The following is a 15,447-nucleotide window of genomic DNA, read 5'->3' as shown; positions in this document are numbered from 1 at the left end:
CTGTAGAATTATGGAATAACTTAGGCTGGAATAGACCTCTAGAGGTCATCTATCCTAACGCCCTGCCAGTTGGATCAGGTTCCTTGGGTCCATGGACAGTTGAGTTTTGAGTATCTCCAAAGGCAGAGATTCAACAACCTCTCTGGGGTCCCATTCCAGTGTTTGAGCATCAGCATGATAGAAAAGCTTTCCTTTATGTTTCACTGGAATATATCTCATACTTGTGTCCATTGCTTCTTCTGTCACTGAGCCTCTCTGAGAAGAGTTTGGCTCCATCTTCTCTACCCTCCCTGTAGACAGCTGTAGACAGCAATAAAGACCTCCCCCTAAATTTCCGTTAAGGCTTAGCAAACCTAGTTCCATCAGACTGTCCAGACCCCATTACTCATCTTAGTAGCTAGCTGTTATATTCACTGTGGTATATCCACGTCTTCCTTGTTCTGGGAGGCCCAAGTCTAGGCACAATATACCAGCTGTGGTCTCACAACTGCCAGACAGAAGGTAAGAACCACTTCCCTCCATCTGCTGGTTGCACTTTTGCCAACAGAGCCCAGTAGGCTGGGTAGTTGGGAATGGAGTAGTTGTTGCAAAAGCACACGGCTAACTCATGTTCAGTGCTGCTCACCAGGACTCCCAGGTCCTTTTTGGCAAAGCAGCTTTCTAGCAGTCTGTACTGCTGCCACTGGCAATAGCAGCCAGTCCCCAGTCTGTTCTGTTGCACGAGGTTATTTCATTCTAGGTGTACCCCACTGCATTTGCCTTTACTGAACTTCTCGAGGTTCTTCTTAGCCCTTTTCTCCAGCTTGGTCAGGTCCCTCTGAATGACAGTTGTGTCCACAAGGGAATCAACCATTCCTCCCAATCCGGCATTACCCACAAACATGCTGAGAGTGCACTCTATCCCATCACCCAAGTCATTAATAAATTCATTAAACAGTATTGGCCCAGTACTAATTCCTTAGGGATATCACTAATCAACAACCACTACTCATATCTGATCACATACCTCAGAGCCTCACGGACCCACCAATTTTCCACTCATCATCTACTTAGCCAGCCCATCTCCCACTAATTTGACTACAAGGATACTATGGATGACCATGTCAAAGGCTTTCTTAAATAAACTGACTATACATCAAACCATTATTTGTACCAGCCTAGAAGGCACAATAAAGAACCAGCTAGTCAAGAAAAATTGCACAGGTTTGTTCAATACAGTTCTACAAATGAAAGAAACATTTGGTTTGTAATGAATTCTAATTGAATTTTAATTTGGTCTGTACTTACCCAGATCTTGGCCGTGTGCTCTTTCATTGCCTTGTACATAGAGCAAGGAGTAGCCATGGTAAATCAGCCTTGTTCCAAATGGACACGATGGTTCTTCAGTGGTTTGACTGTGTCTGGTAACAAGGAAGCCATGAGCAACAGATGGTGCACCCGGTGGGCCCATAGCTCCAGGCAAACCTTCAGGGCCAGGTGGACCAGGGAATCCTCTGGGCCCTGCAATACAGAGAGTCTCCTTTTATCTCTACAGACAGCAGTACCCTGCTAGATAACTAAAGAACTGTGATTAGATACATTCACACCTAATCTCCTATGTTATTTTTCTATGAAGGAATCATAGAATTTTCTTTGAAGAACTCATGGGCTTACCCGGGGGACCATAAGGACCAACTTCTCCTTTTTGCCCAGGTTTACCATCAAACCCTGGACTACCAGGTGGTCCAGGTACACCTGAAGGTCCTGTCACCCCTGTTGAAAAACAAGGAATAGTTATTACTGGATATTACTTCATGTTAGTTCTGACTTTTGGGCTTTTAATACAATATGGCACAGGCACACCTCTGCATAAACTAAACTCATGCAGATTCAGTGTCTATATGTCAATATCTAGAGCACGTATGTGGGTTACTGCAGGTGAAGTGATTACAGAGAAGAACAGAGAAGCAAGCACAGAGTGTGCTTCTAAAATAACTAGCATTTGCTTGGAGTATGAAAAGGAAGGGCAGCAGTCTCTTCCCTCTCTGCTTATCATACGACTCAATCAAAAAGAGACCATAAAAAAGTAGGGTCATGAACAGTGGGAAAAGCAGTAGTCTCTCTGCTTCTTCCCAAACAGATGTTCAGACATATATTATGTCTTCGCTTTATTGATTTCTAGGTGCTTCGAGTCCTACATAAACTCGGCAACTCTGACTTTGGGAAAAAGAATTTAACACCATCAGTGCCACACCAATATTTCTGTGGCACATCAGAAGCTTTGGATAGTCCCAGCTGTCCTTTTCCTGATCACTCAAAAAGCAGTATTGTGTTCCTGTATTAAACTAGACAACAGCGGCAGATCCCATACAAGCAAACCCATGCTGTGTTCAGTCACTGAGATTACTTCATAGCTATTTTCCCAATGGACAGCAGTTGCAGAGTTGTAACCCCACCTTCAAGAGCAAACTTCCATATCTATTATATTAAATAGAAAGAAGATATTCATTATATTCCACCATAACTCCCCATCATCTTCTCATAAAACAATCAGGAACAAAGCTTTCCCTTAGAATCTTAACAGCTTAAGAACACCTCTGAGCTCCCACTCAGAGACGTTCTGAAGGACATGTGTCCTTGTGCCAGCATTTCATCTTACCTTTTGCTCCATTCTCTTATTATCTAATGTGTTTAATTTTTGCAGTTCACCTTTTCTTTATAAAAATTGCAATGTCTGGTCTAAGAGATGAAATCTAGGCCTATGGAACATCCAAGATCAAGGTGTTTTTTCTCGTACTTGTCTTTCCGGAGACACACAGTAATTAAGTTTGGATACAACAGAAGACAACCCAAGACATACATTCTGAGGAAAGGATAAGCAGTGCATTGCAAGTCATTCTGTTTACTGCTGATCTCAGATACTGATGTGTTGACTGCAGAGTGAGAGCCTACAAAAAATGACTAGGAAGGCATCTGCTTCTGGGACTCCTTTGGATGAGCTTCAAAAAGAAGGAATCTCCTCTTCATCACTGACACAATTTAAGTCGCTTATAAAAAGCCGGATAATACTATACCAAAAATCTTCTCGTGTCTAGCCTACCATTGGTCTATTTTTACATTACTTAAGATATATTTCTACTGGCAAGTTAGAAACTCTCACCTTGCTGTCCTTTGGGACCTGGAAGTCCCGGGAATCCTTTGAGACCAACTGGTCCTACAGGGCCAGGTAAACCGGGATCCCCTTTAACAAGCTGAAAAGCACCTGGCGGGCCTGGCGGGCCTTGTAAACCTGCCAAAGTAAACAAAGGAAATCAGCATGCTTGGTATTGCACAATAAAAAAGTGAGAAAACGATGTTACCTTGTATTGCCATTTATGCAGTCAGAGAATAGACAGAACCTATACCTACAAGATATCAATGTGCCCAAGACTTTGTATGTGCATTGAGTAGAGTCGTACCTGTTGAGAAGCCAAACCCAAAGTTAACTGAGGGCAGAAGACAACGGGGTTCAAGGCACAATGGGGGAAACAGCGTGGGCTGGGCCTCTGCCATTGACAAGCCTCTGGTAACACCTAAGTAGCTGCACGTGCTCCTGCTGAAAACCCTATCGCTACCTCCTACGTTCCCATCTCCCACCAGACAGGAGAGACCAGGCCCACAGATGTAGCTCTGACCAGAAGCATTGAGACTAGGGTGTGCAAACAGGGAGTGGCACCTGTTGAAGGTGGCACTGGCAGTTTGAGCAGCAGTTTGCTCAGAAGAGCTGCACACTCTGCCAGCTATCGGGCTGCTGCCTGCTCTGCTCACCAGCAGGTGTAGGCTGCAGCCCCGACGGTCACGCCAACTAACTGATGGCTGTGCAAGCTTACTCAGAAGCTTGAAGTCTCCAGGGAATTAGAATTAGAAGGATGACGTCTTTCAAAAGCATTACCATTTAAGTGGACTCTCTTTCTAAGAACTATGAGGAGAATGTGACCTGCTGAAAGAAAATGGTGTCTACCATTGCCACAGCAAGGCTGTGGCTAAAACCCAAACAGAAGCACTGCAGCCTATCTGTGCTGACATCTCCACCCAAACAGACCTCCCAAGGACTGAAATAGCTGTCCAGATCTTAGGTTGCATGAAGTTCCCTCTGCAAGTTTGCAGATGACACCAAGTTGAGTGGTGTACTTAATACGCTAGAGGGAAGGGATGCTGTCCATAGGGACCTTGACATGCTTAAGAATTGGGCCCATGTGAACCTCATGAAGTTCAAACAGGCCAAGACCAAGGTCCTGCACCAGGGTTGGGGCAATCCTCAATATCAGTACAGACTGGGGGATGAATGGATTGACAGCAGCCCTGAGGAGAAGGAGTTGGGGATACAGGTAGATGAAAAATTGGATATGAGCCAGCAATGTGTGCTTGCAGCCCAGAAAGTCAATCATATTCTGGGCTACATGAAAAGAAGCGTGGCCAGCATGTGGAGGGAGGTGATTCTACCCCTCTAGTCTGCTCTCATGAGGCCCCACCTGGAGTACTGTGTCCAGCTCTGGGGGCCCCAGTACAAGAAAGACATGGACCAGATAGTGCGGGTCCAGAGAAGGGCCATGAAAATTATTAGAGGGCTGGAGCACCTCTCCTATGAAGAAAAGCTGAGTTGGAGTTGTTCAGCCCCGAGAAGAGAAGGCTCCAGCCAAACATGGAGAGAGACTTTTTACCAGGGTCTAGAGTGACAGGACAAGGGGCAATGATTTTAAACAGAAAGAGGGTAGATTTAGATTAGATATAAGAAATACATTTTTTACGATGAAGTTGGTGAGACACTGGCACAGGTTGCCCAGAGAAGCTGTGGATGCCCCCTCCCTGGAAGTGTTCAAGGCCAGGTTGGATGGGGCTTTGGGCAACCTGGTCTAGTGAAGGGTGTCCCTGCCCATGGCAGGGAGGTTGGAACTAGAGGACCTTTAAGGTTCCTTCCAATCCAAACCATTCTATGATTCGATGGTTTTAGGACACTATTTAAATATTCTAATAAATGACAAAACCTCAGTATTGATTTTTCAGAGCAGGAAATAAATACATTCACTCTCTACCCAATACTTAAATCTAATCTGACCATTCAGATGCTGATACCATGATATCTGGTTTCATATTCTACCATTTTACACTGAATAAAAGGAGAAGGAAGATATCCATTGATTAGTCACAAATAATCATTTTAACCACAACATCTGGGAAAAAAAGCAAGTCTTTATATTATACCTTTAGATCCAGGAAGACCTTGGTCACCTCGTTCACCCTTAAGGCCTGGGAAGCCAGGAGATCCTTTCGGACCTGAAGTCAAAGGAAATATTTATATGAAGATTCAATAATTTCTTGAGTTGGAAGGATATGTGCAGAATAATCATGTACAACCCCAAGATCATGTGAGGGCCATGACTTTATTCACACAAGTACTTTTTAACTGTTTGCAAGAGCAAGATACAAACAGCAGCACTGTTACCAAAGAAATGATGACTGAAATTTCTCTTACTTTAATTAATAAATTTCTCTAAATTAAAAGAATTTTTTTCTATTAATAACTGCATTTTTTTTATACACACAGTGCTTTCATGTGTATGATGGTGACAGTTGCAGCAACACAGTCAACAGTGGAGACATACTGAGCCCATGTTTCCACAAATATAGCTGTAACATTTCCCTCTCCAATTCTCAAGAAAATCTTGAGGATTCTTGACCGGTAATGTCTAAACAATTGATTTTACATCCACCTTTTAAAGCAAGTGCACGCTTAAAATTGGCAAAGCAAGACAACAGGCAAAAGGCAAAAAAACCTTGAGAAAAATCTCAATGTTCTTGTATGCTTTTTGATGCAGCTTTCAATGTCTTGTTTCAATAATTTGTAACACAGAGTCAACATTCTTTGAGCACTTTTTTTGAGAGAGGAAGGATATGAAAGAGACATCTTTGCATGCTTTTTAGGAATATAGTAAATTTTCTTCTCACCTGGAACGCCTGGAACTCCTGGAGGTCCCAGATCACCCTTTTGACCAATATCTCCTGGTAAACCAGGACTACCCTGTATAAAAGAAAATGTGAAGTATAGTTATCCTAAATTATTATGATATAACTCTCAAATAGGCTGTGAATTTTTGGAAACCTATGAAAAAAAATTAATATGACAGAAAAGCCACTAAGTTTAAGGAATGGTTATTGTCTATCATGATTAGATGAGAATCTTCTCCTATAGGAACAAGCATGACACCTTGTTCTTACTGAACTATTTTTTGCCTTACAAAGTTGCTAGATCAGAATATGGTCTCACTAACAGTATAGCTAATAAAAAGGTTCTCAACCATAGAACATATTGTTATGAAAAACAACAGTAAGCACAAATCTCAGCAAAAACTCATTTTGGTGCAGCCCCAGCAGGCAGTTGCTAGTTAGATAATTAAATGGGGTAATTCTAGACCACAGCAGACTTGAAAACTTCTACATTCACATGTGGAATGAAATTAAATGTGCTCAACAACTTATAATCCGCTGAAGATTTTTACTTTTCAGCAGGGCTAATATACTCTAAGGACTTAAACACTTCAAACACAATGCGAACTCCTACTGCCTTCGCTATTATAAACTGCTCCTGTGAAATTAATGCTAACAAGTTCATTGTAGCCTCACTTCAAGGAAAACCAAGCCCATATTTCAAAAGAGACTGGAAATAGTCATTTAAATGACTGCCAATTTCCTTTTCTTCTTTTGTCTTTTGCAGATCTTTAGCAAAAAGCTTGTAAGTATAGTTTAGAATTTCTACCGGGCTGAAGCTATAGGGCAGTGATAGTCCCCTGTATAATAAAATGGGGAACACGGGTGGAGGAAAGAAACAAAATCCCTTTGCTAAGTAACTTACCAATCAGAGGTTGGAGGTGTGAACTGAGTACTCAATGAAAAACAATACCAATGGTAGGATTCCTCTCATTGTATTTGGAGAGCAATAGAATAGACACATAGAGGAGTGATTTTTCATTTGATGTAAGTTAGATGTTTACATTAAAGTGAGAAGAATGGCTCCCTACAAACCTCTAATTCTTTCCACTAACTATAAAGGGAGAAGAGATGACTAGCTTAAAAATGGATGTCAACGGTGAGACTTCCAAAGTTAAATAAAAGAAATGGCACCCTCGGAGTGGTAAGGGAAGTATTAATGAAGTAAGATTCCCTGGTTTCCTTCAGTCACATAGTCACAGTATGCAAGATTGTTTAAAGAAAAGGCCCTCTCTTTGTATCATAACATGTGAACTTCTGTAGCACAAAACAGGAGGGCTAACATTCATTCAGAAGAGAGTCATGAGTCAGATAATCTCACTAAAATAGGTTTTTTTCAGTTATAATTATAAAATGGAATTATTTATAAGAGAAGTTTATTGGAAGTTTTCCATCAAAATACTTCTTCCACAACAGTATGCAGTTTCTTAAGCTTTTTTTTTTTTCCCCATCAGATATAGCTTGGCAAACAACATTTTGTTTTGGATCTGTTCCAAACAAAACAAAATTATTTCAGTTTGTGAAAATGATGAAAATGTCTCATTTCAATGTTAAAATGCACAGAAAACCCCATAGGATTTGTATTTCATGGTCTGATCTCTGCATTCAATTTTTTTGGATGGGATTTTTGGACAGGCTGTGTCACCTATGTTGTAACAAAATCTCCTTTCTGATAAAGGTTGCCATGTACCTGGAGACCTGTATGTGCAATTGAGCTGTAATCAGGGCAGAAGCCTGTCACACTGGAGAGGATCAAGACATTAGAAACCCATCTTAGTATGTATCACCAGAGGAAGTAACTCTCAGTGGAGCATCTCGCACTGAGTTAACAACCGAATGCTATGTATTGTGGCTCAAGGATAGTAAAACATTTTCTTCTGGTTGGAGGCATGGAATCAAAATCCTTTGGCACTTCCCATTCTTGATAAACAGTTTTGGACTGGAATATCAACCTGTGAAAAGCTTTAGAATTTCCTGGGGTATAGAAATTTAGCTCTCTGCAGAGTACTGCAAATTCTTAAAATAGGGAAAACATACTGGAATGTTATTTTGAAATTTACTGCCTTCAAAGCTGGTATGGCATGGTAAGGTATGTCTCAAAGACAAAAAGGCATAGCCAAAATCTAGTGCCAGAACACTGAAGCAAATCCTTACTGTCTTTGTGAAGTGACTCTTGGATGCAGAAAAGGATGCAGTAGATCTTTGCATTATCAAGAATAATGTGGACCTTTTAAGTCCACTATCAGTATACTGCTTTTCACATCAGGACCTTATTCCTGAGTCTTCCTTCCTTTTGTACACTAGGAATTGTTGCGTCATACCTACCTACTTTCTTATTCCTTCTTCCATAAATGTTATTATTATTTTCTTGGTAGGAAAGAGGAAATGAAAAGTTAAACTATACAGCATATATTTCAGTGTGGAAAAAGGCAGCAGACACTCAAAGAGAAAGAGTATAGAAGACCAACTATTCTGGATGACTGTCCTATTTTATTTCATTCGCCCTAATATACAGAAAAGGGACTGTTTTAGATCAGGGAAAATGAATAATGTATGACAACAATGTATTAATAGCATTGCCTGCTTGTATTTCTAAATCAGCAGCTATATTTCATCACTGACAGTACTGAAAGTGCACTTTATTTGAAAGGTTTCGTAACAAAACCAAACAGTTCAGGTATTTTCAGAAGGCAATTTATTGTGAAATATGCAACCTTTAAATTTAACTGCTAATGCATTTGCAGGATTTATTGATGTGCTGCAGCCATCCTGTACTGTTAATACACTGTAAATTATATTCTGGGTGTTGTATGTTACCGCTCACTATCTATAAATTTCTAATAAGTTCATTAGCTCACTGGGGCTTATTGGTAGGCAGCCTTTAAAAGGAGAGAATTGAAATGTTTTCAAACTGACTTTACATCATCAGCAGTGAGTCCAAAGGCACTTTGAGCATAAAGTATCATTATTTTGAACAAGAAACATCTATGATTAATATATCCATTAATTACAAGAACCAGCTTTCAGCAAATCTGGAGTATACTGAAAGTAACTTACTGGCACTCCCTGGAAACCCGGATCACCTTTGACTCCCGGACCTCCAGGAGTCCCAGGCCAGCCATTGCTCCCCTGCTCTCCCTTGGCCCCTTTCAGACCTGGGGGTCCTGGTGGCCCTGTTGGACCTGGTAAACCTACAAACCAGAAGAAGAGAGTATTTAGTGGCAAAATCTTTTCAGAGCAGTACCTGATGGAGGACGAGCTGGCTCAATCTACAGATGGGCAGAACCAAAGTAATTATCGTAACAACGTTTCAAGCAAACAAGTAGGAGAATCTGTTGCAGGGAGGTCCATATGACTGCCCATCTGACTGGACATCTATCATTTATCAGCCTACGGCTGATGGAGAAGAGCGGAGAGTTTTCTGTATGTGCAGAACAAACAGATGGTATGTTTCCAGGTATGAATATGCTAGAGAAATACTGCGGCTCTGTTCTGCTCTACTCTCCTCCGTAACCTCTAGCACAGGGCCACTCGCAAGGTCAAACCACGCTGGGCCATTTTTAAACATATTAATGCTCCAGGAGATAGGAACACATAGCCATGGCTGCCTTGAAACAGTAAATAAAGTCGAGAGGGAAACATGGAAATGGGAGGCAAGCTTCTCAACATCAGAAAGACTTCTGGACAAAACCAACTGCCCGAGGACATAAAATCAGCCTGTTCTAGGACATAATGCCAAACTGCCTATGAAGGAGAGCTTTCCTCTGATCTGTGAGATATGCAGTATTGATTATGTTATTAAATAATTAGGTGAGCTTTGATTAACAGCAGGGCATTAACACCAAAGAGAAAGAATTACCTGGAAGGCCAGGCTGGCCTTGGGGTCCTCTGTCTCCTTTAGGGCCCTCAATTGCACTTCCTGGTAGTCCAGGAAGACCTTGGCTACCCTTCGGGCCGGGTGGACCAGCATATCCTGGTTCTCCTTTCAGGCCTGGGATCCCCGGACTTCCTGGGGATCCTGGAAAACCCACATCACCTTTCGCACCTAAGATTTGAAACAATCCCCAAAACATGATTAGAGAAAGGATCACCATCACTGAAACTTTCTGCCTTATTATCTGCTCATACTAAGCTTTATTCCTTGAGAAAATATTGACCTTGCCTTTACACATTTGTATAAAAATGCAAAACTTTAGGAAAACTGTATTATTCTCCACATTATGACATGAAGTATGAGGAAAAGAGTAGTTTGACTGATGTATCTTTTCTTAGCTAAACTGATTACTGGGCTATTTTAATTCACTCTAAAAATAGATGAACATTCAGCATCTCTCTATCAGTCCTTCCACAAGGAATACAAAGCCCCCAAAGCCTTACTCTGTTAGTTATTATTGTCATAGCTGAGTAATGGATGTTTTGCTTGACCAAGCACAAAAGGACTTGCTCCTAGAGGAAAAGGGATTTTTTTTTTTCCCTAAGATCTAGATTTAAACACTTAGTACTTACTCTCAGGCTTGAACAAATAGTTAACATTTGCAATTCTGTCGAATTTTAGATCATTATTGAGCAAAAAGAATATAGGTTAGCTGGTATAAGTATCATAATAGAAATAAAATGTATGAAGAACACTATCCCTGGCTCTCTGCCTAAACGGAACAGGGTCTTTAAATTCTAGACTTGTTTTTTTGGAACTACAATACATTTGGAACACAAATTAGGTCAGTTGGATATCTATTTAACATCAGATATTTTTAAATGAGCTGTGCTGACAAAATGAGAGAGATGGGTGAGGTGAGAAAAGTGCTCTCATACTCTAGCATTTTACATGCCTTACTGAGCTATGATTAGAAAATTTGTTTATTAAAATAAGTTCTCTAACATTAGGGCTTTCTCAGCAATTTAATGACTGTTAATTACTCTGAGATAGTAAATAAAATATATTCTAAAATTCTGGTTTATCACTTTTGATTGTCCACACAAGTTTACTGTATTTATAGAATGAATGAGTGAGGTATGGGCATTGATATGTCAAGCTATGTAAGTTCTTCAAAATCTGCCATGTCATGTTAATTTCATAGATGGACTAGTTGAATCTTTGTTTTCTGGATGTTTAAAATTGAAAATCCTTTAATTGTACACAATTTCCTTTATCAGCAGCAGTTTGATAGTTCTTCACTACTGTATCTATTGCAGTCTAGTGTCTAGGACATACTTCGTTCATAAAACGGAGCATGGTGCATTACAGACGCCTTGAATAAGCACTGACTCAAGCCAATCAAGCCGTTCTCACAGCACAGTGTAGTAACACACTTTGCGAAGACCCCAAGTGGTCTCGAAATTCTGATAGCTATGTGCCTGTACCCAAGCTAGTAAGTCCTGAGTCCAGGTAATAACAATTTTCAGTCAGACCTCATGAGGTCTCTACTGTCTTTTGCATCTCTGCACCATGCTCCTGTGCATAGCTTAGACATGCTCTACTGAGCTATCGAGAATAACTGTTTTAGCAATTAATAACATTGCATCTGGGCTGCACAACAGACTCAGGTAAAAAAATTACTGCAGTATCCTGGCCATGAAAATACTATCTTTAGCTGTCTGGTGCGCAGAGCCTCACTAGACTTTGATTCTTGCAAAATTAGTAGGAAAACAGAAATACTTGGAGTCAAAAGCACAGCACACAAATACAGGAGTTATTTATATTACCTCATCACAGCACAGCTTGCAGTAAATTCCACGCTATGAATAATTACCTATTTTAGGGCATATCTAACTCATGTCCAAGATGCTGCCACTGTAACAGAAATTAGTATTTGAATCTCTCAGAGTTTCTACCTGCTCTGGAAAGGTATAGCATGTAAAAGAATGAAGTAGAAAGTATGTCTGAATTACAGAATTATGTTTATAGTACGTTAGGAGGGAGGTTTACTGCTTGTTTAAAGAAGTGTTTTACCTTTATCTCCCTTTGTACCAGGATATCCTGGAAGTCCTCTACCTGGAATACCTGTAATAGAGAGGCAGCAAAAAAATTAGAAGATGGGACAGTACTTAAATTTAACCTGTAACGAACAAAATTCTATTAAGCAAATATAAAACCTAAATAAATGGTTTATGCAAAAGTTCTTCAGGGCAGAGACTGTCTTTATTATGTACTGGTATTGTTTCTAGCACAATGGGTCCTGTATGACTGAAAACCCTACCCTAAGGAAAGGCAAGCCTGCTCCCTTATTCCACAGCTAAGTTGCAGACTGAAATGAATTCCAAAACACGCCAGTTCTTTAAAGTATTGCCAGCTTTTGTGAAAAAAAAAAAAAAATCTTTCAAGATTACACTGATTAAACACAGTTGCTCATCTAAATGAATAGCTTTACAATGATGGATGATAGCAGTTTGCAAGACACCATACTAACTTTATTTTCTAGGGTTCCATCCAAAGCACCTCAAACCCAGCACACCCCTCTACCAGCTACTCTTGTGTAGCCTATCCCTGTGCATTTTCCTACCCCATAACCTTAACATGACAGTCACAGTACCTTGTTCACCCTTCGCACCAGCTGCACCTGGAATGCCATCATAACCTGGTTCACCCTTCTGTCCAATGGAACCAGCAGGACCCGGAACGCCAGGTTCACCTGAAAGGTCATTGCAATTTTCATTTCACCTATGAATCATTAGACTTTTTTTTTTTTAAACACATTTTTTTCTTTAAAGAAAAGCTTAGCTTATTCTTTTGCTCCCACAGACACTAAGCAGATACTGCACGACAACTGCAGTGTGACTTTTCTCTGAGATTCCTTCTGAATTAAATCGGCGTGAGACAGGGCTCAAGTATCACAGATTTTAACATAACTAATTATCATAAATTGCAGTGAGTTTAGAGTGTATGAACTCCAGCAAAGACTTGTGAATAGCACAGTCCATTGTCCAATGAGATGATGTGTCCTGAAGCCAGTAAAGAACATGAGACTCCAAGTTCAAAAATGTTGCATAGTCGTAACAGCAAAGGACTTACTCTCCTCCCTACTCTATTCCCTCTTCAACATCTGTGCAATGTTAACATGGTGATTCAGATTTGGGCCCATGGATCAACTTTATTGCTTTTAAATGCACTCAGAAACAACAGAACTAACGGCTATAGCAATAACCAGTCTTGTGGAAGGTGGTAAAATCTCTTCCACAAAGACTGCAAAAGAAGTACTAGCCCCACGCTACACTGACTCAGATTAACCTTGGAAACAGCACGGTGGTTTGTCACTTATGAAATGATCAAAGGTATCAGGAAATATATTTCTTTTCTACCTGGTTCTCCTTTTAAACCTGGAATGCCACTTAAGCCAGGAAGTCCTTTTTCACCCTTTTCTCCATGGGGGCCAGGGCTCCCTAAAGAAAGGAAGACAACATGGGTTTACATGTGGCATATTTCACATTATTTTTTTAATTTCTGTTTTATTAAAGCATAAACACTTGCCTGGAAATCCTGCCATGCCAGGGGATCCTTTGGGACCTGGGGCACCCGGCATTCCAGGAATTCCTGCACTACCCTTTTCACCCTTATCTCCAGATAAACCTGGACTACCTGTTCTTCCTGGTTCTCCCTAGAAGAAGCAGCACACATTATAAAATCCACACATAATTCCTGAAACAGCTTTTTCTGTTTGCAATGGTAGATGTCAGCCCTCTCATCCATCCAACTTATAAAGAATTTAATTTTTTTTCCATTTAGAAACAAAGTAATTTAGGATTAGATTTGGCATTAAATTCCACTATCAGAATTACTGACTTTTCTAGCAATTGCTTAATAATACCTACGTATGAAAATGAGTAGTTTTCTACGCATTTTTATGATAGTTTTTACAAAGTCTTTTTCAAATTAGCCTCTTAACTTACTTATTACACTTAATCATCTTCAGAAAAATCTTTTTGTAAGTCTTCAGCAAGTTTGCTACCAGATTAGTAAGTTTTATTTTTACAATTTTTACTTATAAATTCATGATTACTGTCATTGTATAGCTAGGAAAAGGAATGTGAAACAAATGAGAATACTCTTAGAATACTATTAGAGATTAAATTAACTTTACAGACAGCATTAATACAGTTCTCTTTTCAGTAATATCTGAGCATTTTATAGGTTTTTTCAGCTTCCCAGTATTTCTGTAAAAGTACAGAAACACTATTTCAGTGTGATTATTTGCTCTGTTTGTAAGAAGCCCTTCTCACTTTATTTACTTAGTATTTTTAAAAGTTCTTCCCCTCTTCTACATTTCTAGCACTGTAAATTAGCCTATTCTGAAGAGACAGAATAAATAAGAACCCTGGAGATAATGGTCCCATCAAACAGAATGCATCTAAACCTGTGCATATGCACACCTTTCAAGTTTCCCATCAGGTATTTAAATGAGCATAATAGAAAATATAATTAAGTAGCTTGAAGGCCAACAGCATCTTTTCAAATTAAGTGCTTGGTAGAGACAGACAATTAAATCCTTAGGGGTGTACATACCTTCTCGCCAGGAGACCCTGGAAAGCCAATTCCAGGAAAACCTGGTTGTCCCTTGTCTCCTTTTTCACCTTTTTGCCCAGGGAACCCTGGTGTGCCTGGTGAGCCTGGTACTCCTGGCAGACCCTTTTCTCCTGGTGTTCCTAGTAAGAGAAAAGGAAAAATGGGTGCAACAGAACTAGCGGTACCCTAGCAGTGTTGACAATGATTTTTCAGTGTTGCCTTAGCTATTCAGAACTAGAAAAGCAAGGTAAATCGCTAAAATAGCTAGTAAATTAGCTTTGGAGATTCGCTCTCTAAATAGGACTTTTTATGGGAAGATAAGCTCTCCTCATAAGAGAAGGTCATAATCTTGGATTCAGAGTAAACAGAGCTCTTGCTAAAAACATGATTTGAACAAAAGTTTGTGTTGATTTGAATAATTTCTAAGAGGACCACAGTGACAAAGGGACACTGCTGTAGCAAATTTTTCTGTCCCCCTTTACCATTTCAGTCTTTCACCTTTGATTTCCTAAATAGGCTAGGCACAATATTATCTGAAGGGAGACAAAGTTTCCATGTTGAGACATAGGTTCTTCTCCATTCTATTCATTACCAGTCCCATCCGCAACAACACTCTTCCCAAACCTACTACAGTTTGTAATTAACATGCAGTACATAGCAACTCACCAAACGTTTAGAAAGGGGAAAATACACAAGAAGCTTAATGCAGTTCACAGACTAGCAGAGACAGACAAACAAACAGGTATCACTTGAAAAACTGCCTGCCTGCAACAAATACACAAATCCTACACATCCAGCTAAAGGACTCGCAGGTAGAAACTTAGGAAACCATCCTCCTATTTGTGTATCACAACAGGATTGAGAAAGCAATGTCCCAAACGCCTGAAGTTCAGACACTGCAAATAGTGCAACCATTTAGTAGATCTATACCAATAAATCTTCCATAT

At 40.1% G+C, this 15,447-nt stretch overlaps 1 protein-coding gene across 1 annotated transcript in view; it reads right to left on the bottom strand.

Moving 5' to 3' along the window:
- Positions 1–15,447, bottom strand: part of COL4A1 (collagen type IV alpha 1 chain) — a 128,557-nt gene that overhangs the window by 9,245 nt on the left and 103,865 nt on the right. The window contains exons 37-48 of the mRNA XM_054815022.1: positions 14,501–14,640; positions 13,465–13,595; positions 13,300–13,376; positions 12,534–12,632; positions 11,954–12,004; positions 9,863–10,048; positions 9,061–9,194; positions 5,965–6,037; positions 5,221–5,292; positions 3,140–3,268; positions 1,654–1,752; positions 1,288–1,500 (exon numbers count right to left, since the gene is read on the bottom strand). Of these exons, the coding sequence (XP_054670997.1) occupies positions 1,288–1,500; positions 1,654–1,752; positions 3,140–3,268; positions 5,221–5,292; positions 5,965–6,037; positions 9,061–9,194; positions 9,863–10,048; positions 11,954–12,004; positions 12,534–12,632; positions 13,300–13,376; positions 13,465–13,595; positions 14,501–14,640 (1,404 nt within the window). The remainder of the gene's footprint in view (positions 1–1,287; positions 1,501–1,653; positions 1,753–3,139; positions 3,269–5,220; positions 5,293–5,964; positions 6,038–9,060; positions 9,195–9,862; positions 10,049–11,953; positions 12,005–12,533; positions 12,633–13,299; positions 13,377–13,464; positions 13,596–14,500; positions 14,641–15,447) is intronic.

The sequence above is a fragment of the Grus americana genome, chromosome 1, assembly GCF_028858705.1.
Source record: "Grus americana isolate bGruAme1 chromosome 1, bGruAme1.mat, whole genome shotgun sequence".
NCBI classification, from domain to species: Eukaryota; Metazoa; Chordata; class Aves; order Gruiformes; family Gruidae; genus Grus; species Grus americana.
This window is presented reverse-complemented; position numbering and strand designations above follow the sequence as displayed.